This window comes from Hirundo rustica, chromosome 1, assembly GCF_015227805.2.
Source record: "Hirundo rustica isolate bHirRus1 chromosome 1, bHirRus1.pri.v3, whole genome shotgun sequence".
Classification (NCBI taxonomy): Eukaryota; Metazoa; Chordata; class Aves; order Passeriformes; family Hirundinidae; genus Hirundo; species Hirundo rustica.
Window position 1 is genome coordinate 106689905 of NC_053450.1, and position 13568 is coordinate 106703472.

At 36.7% G+C, this 13568-nt stretch overlaps 1 protein-coding gene across 2 annotated transcripts in view; it reads left to right on the forward strand.

The window, feature by feature from the left end:
- The window catches only part of PDCD6IP (programmed cell death 6 interacting protein), a 29785-nt gene extending 17504 nt beyond the window's left edge, over positions 1-12281 (forward strand). Inside the window, exons 7-18 of one of the 2 annotated variants that reach the window (XM_040060511.2) lie at positions 228-359; positions 1199-1421; positions 2173-2296; positions 2931-3108; positions 3495-3606; positions 4725-4894; positions 5632-5880; positions 7205-7339; positions 8237-8331; positions 10047-10179; positions 10546-10751; positions 11620-12281. In XM_040060511.2, the coding sequence (XP_039916445.1) occupies positions 228-359; positions 1199-1421; positions 2173-2296; positions 2931-3108; positions 3495-3606; positions 4725-4894; positions 5632-5880; positions 7205-7339; positions 8237-8331; positions 10047-10179; positions 10546-10751; positions 11620-11785 (1923 nt within the window). In that variant the 3' untranslated portion in view covers positions 11786-12281. The remainder of the gene's footprint in view (positions 1-227; positions 360-1198; positions 1422-2172; positions 2297-2930; positions 3109-3494; positions 3607-4724; positions 4895-5631; positions 5881-7204; positions 7340-8236; positions 8332-10046; positions 10180-10545; positions 10752-11619) is intronic. The other variant, XM_040060521.2, reaches the window with a different exon arrangement.
- Positions 12282-13568: the final 1287 nt, after the last annotated feature.

The window sequence follows — 13568 nt, forward strand, 5'->3', positions numbered from 1 at the left end:
TAAATCATAGTTCATGTAAAATAATGAACACCAAGAATTTTGCAACAGCAGATTAAAAAAAATATTCAATCCATGCAAAGCCACATAATCTCTGACATTTACCCCTAATGTTTTAACCTATCTAAACCATTAATTGGGTGATTCTAATTTCCTTTTCTTCTTCCTTTTTCTTCCTGCATCCCATGTTGAATGTGGTGGTTAATGTGGTTGGACTTTCCCCTGGTCAGTATTTTTATTTCCAGGAGGTGTTTCCTGTTCTGGCTGCAAAGCACTGCATTATGCAGGCCAATGCAGAATATCATCAATCTATCCTGGCAAAACAACAGAAGAAATTTGGTGAAGAAATTGGGAGGTTACAGGTAAGTAACTTTCTTCTCTGAAAAATAAGAAAAAAATTTTAATCCTGAAAAGCTGGGTTGGAGTTCTGAAATCCAAATAACTAAGAATGAAATGTATTCAGAAATTGTTGAGCATGTTTATCACATGAGTTGAATTATTATCAGCTGCAAAGATGAAGGGCACTGCACTAACTTTTGTAAAGGCATGTTTTAGTGATTTTGGGGCAATTTGTTACTGCTTGACATGTTAAATTCTGTCTTTACGATTGCATAGGGTTCATATCTCAATACCGCTAGTATGACAGATTTGTTGATAAATTTTCCTAGGTAATGTTATTAAAAATCCCCCAAAGGTTAAAATTATACCTGATCTATACCTAGTTATTTTGCTGATATTCTGCTTTAAATCTGAGTAATTTGAAAAAATTGTACAAGCAGTTCTCTTTTAGTCTTCATAGTTTCCCTCCCCCCCGCCAATACCTGATTTTCAGAGGGACTCACATATTGTAATGAATAAGGACATCTCATATTTTAAGTACAGTAGAGGGAAAAAAAAAATGGCTAAAATGAACTACTTCCTTCAAGAGTCTGGACCTTTTGGAAAATAAATATGTGAAATGCTGCTTCACCTAATTGTGAAGATCCACATGCACTGTGTATCTACTGATACGCAGGAAATTTGACAGTCTTATATAGGATGATTGTGTTGACATCTTGAAGGTTACCATTATGCATTTAGCAACTTTGTGCATGATGGAGCTTGAAACTTCTTTTGGTATGCTCATCTGTTTTCTTAAGAATATATGAAAGGGAGAAAGAAAATGCATTATTTTAAATGTGTTTAATTTTTTTTTTTTTAGCATGCAGCAGATTTGGTGAAAACGGTGGCATCTCGCTATGATGAATATATAAATGTTAAAGATCTGGTTGACAAAATCAACCGTGCGCTTGCAGCTGCCAAAAAAGACAATGACTTCATTTACCATGACCGGGTTCCTGACCTGAAAGATTTGGAGTCCATTGGAAAAGCCAGTCTTGTGAAGTCTACTCCAGTTGTTGTTCCACTCAGTCAGAAATTCACTGGTAAGTGAAGTGTATGGAGTGCACAGAGTAATTGTTACCTTGTGAAACACATGGTCAACAAAGTTCATTTGTACCATGCAAAAATAAATATTTACTTTTTGCATTCTATTAAGGGTACAGCTGTGTTTTTGAAACTGCTGTTTTTCTTCTGCAGTTTGTTGTTGTTCTTGATGATAAGTGTAATAAAGCACAGGTTGAACATTCTTACCTGAAATGTATAGTTCTCTTTAAGATATTTCTAAGATTTTTCTCAGCAATTGTATTTTCTATATTAAATGTCTCTTTTTAATTTCAGAAGGAAAAGTTCTGTAGGAGACAGTACAAAGTTATACAATATTAACTAACCTTGTTGCCAGTGTACTTTAAAGTTGAAAAATTTCAGTTCGTTGTTCAGTTTTTCACAACTCTACAGATGAGTTGTGAAAAATTCTCTTACCTTTCTCATATTTTTCTTTTAATGAAACAAACTTAGAAATGAAGCCTTAGGGCAAATCTGATTTGTAACCCTACAATTGGTGTAAATATGTTGTCTTTAAATTATTTTGAACTCAATTCAGGCTTAAAAACTGAAATCTAAAGGCCTTTAAAAAAGATTTTTGTTTTTAAGACATCTTCGGGAGTAGCAGGAGAGTATCTTAAACTGTTTAGGTCAGTCTCTGTAGTACAGTCTGTACAAAAAAAACCTGTGAAGATGTTTGTGCTTTTACTTTCATAATGCCGCTTGTGTAATTTTAGACTACTTTAATTGCAGACCTGTTTGAGAAGATGGTTCCATTGCAAGTCCAGCAATCTGTGAGTGTTTATAACCAGAGGAAGGCAGATCTGGTAAACAGGTCAATAGCCCAGATGAGAGAAGCCACAAATCTGGCAAATGGGTAAATATGGCTTCTTGTTATGTTCTCAAGAGGGGTTGTGCGTGGCCTTTAAGTCTTGGGTACCTTGCAGCCTGCAGATATCCAGATTGTAGCAGTGTTTTTTCATTACTGTGTGATAGGCTGGCAAACTTAAACCGTTACAGGGGATTTAGAACTACTTTTCTGTATGTGTTAAATCTGGAAGCTTATTAAAAACAAGTAGTATTTCTTTTTCTTCCATCTTTCCTCATTTCTTAGGAATCCAATACTTGCTCAGAAAAAGTTCCAGTACCATTAATCTTGAAGGATTTTCATGTTTTAATGATCATTAAAAAAAAAAAAAAGTTATTTAAAATAAGTAATTATAAAAAAATTGCACCAAGCTGAGAGATAGAAATTTAACTTTAGGCAGTTGTTTCTTTTGTCTACCAGCCACTACCTAAAATATTTGCCATGTTTTATTAAGTGCTAAACAACTAGGATTTCTTTAGCTTTTTAAGAGGTTTGAAATGTATTTTTAGTGAGGTGTGTATTTGAAATTTCAGCTTAGGTGAACATTACACTCCATTTCCATTATAATTGACTGTGTGATTGTTTAGATTGCAGTGTTATTTTCAGGATAAAAGTTGTTTATTTAACACGTTGACTTTTTCAGTGTGTTGGCTTCCCTCAATCTTCCTGCTGCTATTGAAGACGTGTCTGGTGATACTGTTCCTCAGTCTATTTTGAACAAGTCTAAGTCTGTGATTGAGCAGGGGGGAATTCAGACTGTTGATCAGCTGATCAAAGATCTGCCTGAACTGCTGCAAAGGAACAAAGAAATTCTAGATGAAGTAAGCCCAAAACCCATTACGCTAAAACTGAAAGCTTTGCTTTAAATGACGATAGAAAAAGTGCACAGCGATTCAAATGCTTGTAACTTTAGTAACAGTTTCAAAGGATGCTATTTAAATATTCAGTCCATACAAAAATTGTGCTGTCACATGTGGCTGTTTCCTTACAAATATATTCTTTTTTAAAACACTGGAGAGGGGGAAGCATTAGGAAAACATTCTAAAGAAATAAAAATAATTTGTTCCTTTTGTGCCTGTTTTTTATTTGTCAAATTATATTTTAAAAGAATATGTAGGCTGTTTTTGTTTTCTACACTAGCAGCATATTTTGAAGCTATTTTATGTTTAAAACAGCTCATAATGCATGTAATATTTGACTCTTGCAGTCTCTGAGATTATTAGATGAAGAGGAAGCTACAGACAATGACCTGCGAACAAAATTCAAAGAACGCTGGCAGAGAACACCATCCAATGAACTCTATAAACCTCTGAGGGCAGGTAAAGTCCATGTTTAGTGCTTTGGGTTCCAAAGATGTCCACAGTGTAAATTAAAGTAGTTTATCAGTGCTCTGATATTATCTATAAATACACAAATTTCAGTTTGAGGCAGGTTATACCAAAAAGAGGAGCTCAAAAGAGGATGTGACAGCAGGGAATTTGCTGCTGCTTTTGCACACTTGGTGTGTATGTGCATGTTGCATGTAGGTAACGCCTCATAAAATAAGAGCCTTGTTACCCTTGTAAAATCATGGCTCAGGCCTGCTACTTAGGCTTAGTAGAAGGGAACTATGGGGAGAGTGGCTCAGCTGGAATCGGGGTAGAGAGATGTGCAGTGTGGCTGCTGCATGTCCATGTCGTGGTGGATGGTGCTTGGTTGGCTTAGGTTTGTTGTGCCTTAAAACTCTGCAATCTGACAACCAGATTACTGCCAAAAACCAGGCCCTTTTAAGGCATTAAGGGCCTCTCCTTTGCACCTGCCTGAGGACTCGGAGTCACTTTGCTTCACACCCGTGCATGCCGAAGTTTCAGAAAGCAAAAGAAATTAAAAATGCCTGCCCTCCTAGGGATTTGGTTTCGATTGACTCTTAAATACTTTGGTGTACTTTTCTTCATTAATGTATTTTTTTTTCCATCAGTGTGTTGTCTCTTTAATTTGGTGGGGTTTGGTGTTTGTTTTCTTGTGTCTGTGTGTGGTTTTTGTTTTGGTTGGGATTTTTGCCTTTTTTTTTTTTTCCCCTAAGCAGTTAGGTTGAACTACTTAAGACCATCACTATAGCGTGTTTTCTGTGTGCCTGTGTTGTTTTTTGAAGCTAAGAAGGGACCGATACCACTGACTTGGTCTTCCAGAGTTACAGAGGTTTAAATCTGCAGAGTAGCTCAAACCAGTGTTCATTCAGATAGCTTTGTATGCTTCACTGGAGAATTAATATAGATGCCTAGTTTATGCACATTTTAAAACATAATTTAGAAGCCTAAATTTTATATGGAAGTCTTACATATTGTGCAAGCTTATAAAAATGTATGTGACTTAATGAAAAGCACAAAAACTGTTCAGGTGCAAGATTGGATGAAACAGGTTTTGAAATGATATAAACTTTTTTTCCTTCTGCCCCCAGAGGGAGCCAATTACCATAATATTTTGAATAAAGCTATGCAAGCAGATGGGCAGGTGAAGGAGCGCTATCAGACTCACCGGGATACTATTGCACTTCTTTGTAAGCCAGAGGCAGAGCTCAACGCAGCCATTCCTTCTGCCAACCCAGCAAAAACACTACAGGGAAATGAGGTAAAACAGTGAAATTTGTTTCTCTTTTGAATAGGAGTGCTTTTTGTCTAACAAGGTAAACTTGCCTAAATTGGTAAGAGAGCTGATCCTTAGCTGCTCTTGTTTCTGTCTCAATTGATTCATGAGGTAACTAACATTTGGAAAAGAAGTTGTCTTCATGTTTAAAATCTTCATAAGCATACTTTGTTACATTTAATGTGAACAAAGTCAAACACTACAGACAGCAAGACAGGTTGACTATCAGAAAAGGAACAATGAATATTTTTGTTATGTAGGGAAGTGGGGTGTAATGCTTGTGTTCCTGGGACAACATAAGACATGGCTCAGTATTTTAAAGTATTAGGCAATTATACAAATTTGCTTTCCAAGAAGTTAATGGAGCAATGTTATTATTTTCCTCATAGTAATGATTTGAAGTCAGTGGTTTTTGCTGCCATCTTAGAATATCCTATTGGAAGGTATCTGATCAACTTTAAAAAACCCAAACATTTTGCAGTTCAGTCTTATTAGCAAAAGCAAACCTGTAGAAGAGAATATAGATTTGCAAATGCTTGAAGATCTTTTGTTTGGTCACATTTTGTCCTGATTTCTCACCTTAAACACATTCATAAGCAAATACTCATGCAAAAATATTGCCAGCATCAGTGAGAGGTGCAAGATGGAGACAAGCTATTCATAGGTTATACTTCCCAATAGTTCCTCTAAACCTGCTGACTTAGGACATTTATATTGCCTAGGTTGTTAATGTCTTAAGAACTTTGCTGGCCAGTCTGGATGAAGTTAAGAAGGAGAGAGAGCAGCTGGAAAATGACCTGAAATCTGTAAATTTTGACATGACAAGCAAGTTCCTGACAGCACTTGCACAGGATGGTGCTATAAATGAGGAGGCTATCTCTGTGACCGAGTTGGACAGAATTTATGGAAGCTACACACAGAAAGTGCAGGAGTCCCTAAAGAAGCAGGAAGAACTTCTCAAAAATATTCAGGTACAACACTTGGCGTGTTTTCCTTTCTCTTAAACTAAGAGCAATGATACTTCTACCTGTCTAGTACTTTAGAAGTCTCACTTTGCTTTCTAGTTTGTTTTGCTTTTTATTCTGTCATTAGTCAATTGATATTCCTTTATGCCTTCATCACTGAAAAATACAGAGATGTCTTCTTTCACAAGAAAGAAATGGGAGTATTTAGCAGGCTCTAAAGCCCTACAGCTCCAGCATAAATTCTCATGGACCTTTCCTTGCCATAATTCTGCAGATGATTTTGTTCTTGAAAGAAGCTTAAGTGGTGTGTTAAAAAGTTTTTAGGTTTGTTTATTTTTTTCCCATCACTCCATTTTAATTCTTTCTGGGATAACAGGAGGCCTGTCCTTACTGTCTACTAGAAGGCATTTTGGGTCTCTGAAGTACAGCTTGATTTATTCCTATTTGCTCTTTACAATATATGCTTGACTTCCAGTATATGCGGAGCTCATTGGAATAAAACTTAATAGCATTTCTCAAAGTTTATATATAAATTCAGTCTTAATTTATCAGAGGCAGGTACCTGAAACATCTGGCAAAAGAGGAAGTCTTAGTGCTTGGAGAAAAGACAATGACTACTTGAGTAATGATGGAGACTTTTTCCAATAGGGAAAAAAAATTCTTAGATGACCATAATACACCATGTTTAGCAAGGATTTTATATTTGGATTTTTTTTAGCACAACATACTTAAAAAATCTTGGTGGGTATTACTTTAATGTTTTAATGTCCTGGAGTTCAAGTTTGTTGGCTTCTGGCAGTTGAAACAGTCTTTTTTAAGTTTGCTTGTTTAGTTTCCTGAAAGAAATGAGATGTAAATAGGTGATCCTTCTGTAAGTTTTCCTCTTCCCTGTCCTTTTAATAGCTTGCCAATGTCAACCAAATTTGAAGTAATGCTTCTTAAAAATACTGACTTTCAGTATGATTTTATGAATATCAATGGAAGTTAGTACAGGAGAGAGTCTAATTAGTATAGCCTTGGAAAGACTTGGAAAGTCTGCAGGATGAGCTTGAGAATTATTAAAGGCAGCCCACAACAGAATAGGTAATTAACTGGTGATACCTATTGCCAGTGAGTTAAAATCCGTGCAGTTCTGAAATATACATTATAATAGTCACTGGGCTTGGCAGGTAGCAAGTATAGAAGTCCAGTGTGGATGGGAGATGAGGAAAAGCAGGTATGGGGAAAGCAGAAGCAATTAGTAAGAGGAAAAAGAAAATAAAACATACAGAATCTTACATAAAACTAGCTTGCATTATTTGCATTGTTTATTTTGTTCTCTTCTTTTAAGAATGCGTATCAGGACTTTTCAAAGATGAAACAATCAAACAACGAATCTAATTTAAGAGAAGAAGTCTTGAAGAACTTAGCTGTAGCAAATGACAACTTTGTCGAACTTGTAGCCAATTTAAAAGAAGGCACAAAGGTATGGCAATGCTTAAGGGATTGAAAGAACTATATTTTTAATGTGTACAATGAGATGTGAATCAAAAATCATAATAAACTTTGAAGACATGGTAGCTGACAGGTGCATTTTTGAGGATTTTACTACTGAAGTGAGGACAGTGAGTTGCTTGAATTTTGATTGTTCCAAGAGCTATGAAATGCTTCTTTGTTCCTATTTGAAAAGTAAGCTTTTCTGAGCAGTAGGATAAGCTGTTAATTACAGCTGAATAAATGATGCTGAAGCACCCAGATGAGCCATTTTATCTGAGAAATTCTTTCATCTGTTCTCCCATGGTATTTAATCACCTTATAAAATTAGTGGTTTTAATGTTGTTACTGCATACATGAAAAATAATAAGGTGAGCTGTATTCAGCTTGCTTTTTTTGATCTGGGCTTCTGGAAAAGGTGTCTTACGGCTTCTGGGTAGGTATTTTTTGCTGGTTTATTGGTAGCTCATTAGATGGAAAAACCCAACCCCTGAAATACCTATACAAATGAAATGTTTGGAACTGAGAGCAATAAAATTAAAAATAAACAATTGTCCTTTACAAAAATAAATAGTTCTTCACCAGAAGCTTATCTAGTTTTGCTCTGGTTTTAATACATTTTTTTAGTTATCCTAAACTATATTTATATTTACACACAGACACACAAACCCCCATAAAATTCTATGATATCACAAGGATGGGCAACAACAGATGACTAATTATAGTTTTGAAAAGCATAATAGAATGTACTAGCAAACCTTATTGGAATGCCAGGTTCTGAGCACTGTAATGGTGCAACACCTATAACTGGATCAATATGTAGGAGTATGCCAACATGGAGTCTCAAAGTATTGATTGAGCATATTGTGTTTTTATTTTTCTTTACTAGTTTTACAATGAGCTGACAGAAATCCTGCTGAAATTCCAGAACAAGTGCAGTGACATTATCTTTGCTCGCAAGACTGAAAGGGATGAACTGCTCAAGTAAGATTTAAATGTTTTGTTTAAGCATTGCAGAAACATTAGAGTATTTATCAGAAATTTATCTTTGGGGACATGTTTATTATGGTACTTGAAATGAGAAGGGAGAAGAGACTAAGCCTATTACTGTCACCCTGGTTTTTCTGAGTTTTTTAAAGCCTTTTGATTGTTCATAAAATGGAGTCAGACTTTTTAGCTACTGTACAATATTAGGAGCAGTTTCTACCTTTTCACACACATGTAACATAAATCCTTTGTTTTTCATTCTCTGTCCTTTGTTTGCATGTTTCTAACCTGAAAACAAATGTAACTGACAGTTGGTCTGGCCATTCGGCTGGGAGGTGATAACTCCAGAAGCCAATCCACAGCCAGACCCACAAATGTATAAAAAGTAAGAAATAAACAGGCAGAGGGGCTCTCAGCCTTGGCTCAGCCTTGAGCTCACTCAGAGGACCACTCTGCCCTGCGAAATCTCTTGTCTCCGTGTGATTGCTTTGCGTATCCCGATCACATATTACTTCTTTGGTTTCTTTCCTAGTCCTACTGTCCTCTCTCCTAGGAAAGTGATAGGAGAAATAAATGGAAAAATCTACTTTGAAGTCTGCTCTACTGTTTCTATGTGCAGTTTAGCATGAATCTGTTTCATGTTATGATTTCTCTTTCTATTCTTTTAGGCATGCATTTGTTAGTCATTTTATTTTATTTTATTCTTTCCTTTGAGGAACTTCTGATTTCTGCATCCTGTTCCTGCTGTCAATTTAGCTTGAGAAATTAGATGCTTCATCATGTGATTCCCTTCCATGTGTTCAATGTGGTGGGGGAAAAGCATCAGTAATTTTACTTCTGCTCTGTAGTCTGCTCTAGTCTCATACTTTGTCATTGCTTAGATATGTGGATTGCTTACAGTTTTGGGGGGAGAAGCAGATTTTGTCCTTCATGTGAGGTAGAGTGTTTGATGTTGTCATTTTCCCGTACATGAGATCAGACCTAGTATAGTATGTTTCAGATGTGATTTTTAGGCTCTCCTTTCAAGAGGAAAGCATAATTGAAATTTACCATTTAATCAGTGTTCTTTAGCAAAGCACATAGTCTTTTATAAGAAAGGACTTGTTGTTACTAAAATTTTGGTTAGTGGAACTGCAATTGTTCTATATACTTGCCGTATTGGAAATGGGTTGCTCAAGCTTCAATTTTTACCTTTCCTAGCTTGATCCTTTGTAGAATTGATCTTTTTCATTTGAGATCTGTGTTTGTAAATGAAGTCTGTGTTACAGCCCCTTCTGCCTTCATTTGGCTTCCTACATTCATGAAGCTTGGAAGCTGTTAGGCTGCCTAACCAAGGCAGAGGTCTGAATATCTCATGTCTCTGTTACGTTTTTGTTCAGTGTTAAGGCTGTAGGATTAGTGTTGGTAGAACATTCTGCTGAGTCTTGATGTGCTCTTTTACTGTTTTGGCTAATGTTGTAATCTATACCCAGTACTGAGTTAGAGCATAAAGACATTATTAGAAAATAAATGTAATGGTTAATCAGCGAATTGGCTAGAGGATGGTTTCTGTGGAAGTGATCTGGACTCCAAATTTAGTTTGAGCTAGCTCAGTGATCATGCTTTAAATATTAGACTATACTTCTACTGCGGCTTTTTTGGCTTAACTTGCTGCAGTGTATAACAAACAATTCTTAAACTAAGCCTCATGTTTGCTCTTTTCTTTCTAATAGAGATTTACAGCAAAGTATTGCTAGGGAGCCCAGCGCTCCCTCCATTCCGCTGCCTACGTATCAGACCACGCCAGCAGCAGGAAGTAAGCCAGCGGCATCGCCCACTCCCACTCCAGCCCCGAGAACCATGGTGGTAAATACATGCTACACAATTAGTGGGTTGAAAATTCTGGGTCTGTACCTGAGAACTCTAAACTGATCTGTAATTCGTGCGTATCACTCCTCAGTATACCGCTGTAGTTGGAAATGTGTTGAAGTGAAACAGAGGGCAAAATCTTAAGGCTTTGCAGAGCTATGTGTTATGTTATATTCACGTTCAAAATTTTTAGGTTTGAAATGAAAACCTTGCTGCCTTTTAGATGCTTTGCATTATCTGTATAGATGAAATATAGAATGTCTGTTTAAACTGAAAATAAAAATCCTGTAATCATATAACCACAGCTTTTGATTCCAAGACTGCGATAAAGAAGCTTCAGCTTAATTCACTTTCTCTTCTTAGGGGGCTAAACCACAGCCACCAGCACGGCCACCACCACCAGTGATTTCTGCAGCAAGCAGTTCCTCTTCTGCATTAGCACCCTCTGGAACAGCTACAGCTCCTGCTGCTGCTCCAGCTCCTACTTCAGGAGCCAGTGCACCTGCAGCAAGCACTGCACCTTCACAGGCCCAGGGACCACCTTACCCAACTTATCCCGGTTACCCAGGGTAAGTTATGGGAGCACTTAAGCAGATTTTTGTTGTCCTGTTACTTAAAAGCACTTTTTCTTGTGTGTGACATTTTAACATTAGTTATTGTTAAAGTTGAAGATGTGTTTGCTGTTTGAGCCAAGGGGGTTTTTTTTATTTGTTAGTTTTTTTGGTTGGTTGATTTTTTGATTGGTTGGGGGTTTTTTGTTTGTTTGGGTTGGGTTTTTTTGGTTTTCTGTTAGTTTCAATACTGTAACTCTTGTAGGAATAATTTGCTTGTACCTTTTGTGGGAAGGTTCATTTTAAGTGTTTATGTTCGTCATCTTTAAAGGAGAAGGAAAATAGGGCTGCGTTTCCTTAACTGTGGTTTGTTGATTATTGCCAACACTTGCATAGTCATTTGGTGGTGTTTATCTCAAAACTGTTGGCATATCTAATTTTTCAAGTGTTTAGTATGATTTTAAGATAATGAACAATACAGAGAAAATTCCAGTTGAGTAGTGTGCTTTCTTCTGATGTTTTTTTTCCAACTTCCTGGTGTCATCACAAGGAATTGAGGGCAGCTGTGCTCTCCGTTGGTAGCAGGCTCAGCAAATGTTGAAATATGCACAGTGTTATTAAACATTTGAGAACCAATTTAGATCAGTCCTAGTTCCAACAAGTTGCCTTTACTCCACCTTCTGTCCGCATTTCTGTTCCACACACTGTAATAGTTTTCATGTTTGCTCCTTGAAAGTTGCCACATTTCCTCTTGGACTCGAAGCAAAATGAAAGCAAAGCATTTGTGGAGATTGCATGTGTTTGTATCTATTAATGAGTTGGTTTTGCAAATTACCATTATCAGTGTTTTTCAGCTCAGGTATGCTCTTCTTTTCCCCCCGCACAGGTATTGCCAGATGCCAATGCCGATGGGCTATAATCCGTACATGTATGGTCAGTATAATCTGCCATATGCACCTTCACCTGTGTATCAAACTCCTGGACAACCACCATATCCACCACCTCAACAGCCTGGATACCCTTTTCCTCAACAGCCTTATTATCAGCAATAATGTCTCTGCAAAAAAGCTCTGCTTGTTAAAATTTGGGAGAAATCGGCAATAAATGTACTAAAACTTCTAGCTTCCATTAGTGTACCATACTGAACTGTATGCAGCTATAATGCCTGTTTCTTGTTAATTGCTCCAAAATGTCTAGATCAGTTCTTATGACACTAAACTCTTTGAAAGATCTACTGCGGTGGTTTAGACCATAGACTAATGCCAGAATTCGAGCCTAATTCAGCAGTCTGAGGTGGTACACTACATTTTGGTTAGACCAAAAGATTTGTTTGCAAAAATCCTGTAAGTAACAAATAGGTTCAGATGAGAAAAACAAAGCAGTGTGCACTGGGTGTGATATATTCTACAGAACCATATAGCATTTCTTTCTATACTCTATTGGTTTGTATTTTTTTTAGTTTAGTTAAAATATGCTATTTTGTCTAATAATCAAGGCCTTGTAAATCATCAGTAAAAAGAAATAAATTACTTAAGAACGGTTTAAACACTTGGCATTCTCATTACCATAAAAATGTGTTTTGTGTGTCTGTAGATTGTTTCATTTGTGCCCTGACTTTCATAACAAAGAAGTTCTCAAAGGTTTAGCCTTACAAGTGAATTTCCACCTCTTTTCCTTGATTCTGTATTTTTGTGACAGAATCTATAACCCTTTAAGTGTTGGTAGATTAAGTCTTACTGGTAGTTTTCCTATAACTTTGAAGTGTATTGGACTGAAATACATTTATTAGCATTTTTAAAGAATGGTTACTGTCATCTGCAGGATACTGTGTAAAAGAAGGGAAGTCAGGGTCCTTTTACAGGACCAGCGAGTAATTGTTGTAACTTGTTTTCCAAAGAAATGGTGGTGGCAAATGTGTTATGGCTCAAAATAGGGCAACTATTGATTGCTGGAGCTTTGCAGTTTGTTTTTTAAATGATTGCTTTTTTTCCCTTGAAAAAATTGATGTATTCCCTCAGGGAGCTTGTTATCAATGGAAAAACTTTTTTTTGGGGGGGGGGGCGGGGGGGTGGGGGGTAGGGAGATAACCTTGTAAATTAAAGCACATTGAATGTTTACTTTTGAATCCATCATCTCAAGGGATAAATATCCTTGCACTGCATTTTACATAAGATAGTGAAGAATCTTAATTTTGGGGTTAATGGCTTCTACCAAATATTTGCTAACCATTTTTCAGCCTTTTCTTTTTCTAACAGGCTTGTTTAATGAGGGACTCTCATTTAGCCCTTGATCATAAGATTTGGGTTCTGTGGGACAGTTAATTTTCTGAATGCTTCATACAAGATGTTCTGGCCTTACAGAATAACTATCACAATACCTGTGTTACTACAAGTTACTCCTTTGTTTTCCTATTAAAGTGCCTGATTAAGATATCGAGGTATATTTTAGTGTAGGTGTTTAGAGGTGCCAGTTATTGTAGCATCTGGGTGGAAACCTCACTGGATCATGAATATTCTTCCTCATAAAGAAAGCAGCATTTGTATTCATATGAGCTCCTTTCTTTCTGTCTCAAGTTCCTCTTGCTCTTTGATCATCCCAATTACTGTGTGAAGACTCCTTGTCTTTAATACTCGCTAACCCCCATAGAAAATGTGGGTCAAAAGGTAGAAATAGGCACCCCTTATAGATCTTATTGAGTACCTAATTCTAAACAAATCTATTAATCTGTAGAAGCTCAGTGATGTGGGGAACGTGATGGAGTAAGGGAATACAGCACCATAGATGAAACCACTGCACAAAGACAGGTGCTTTGCATTTCTTTATAAACATTGCTGA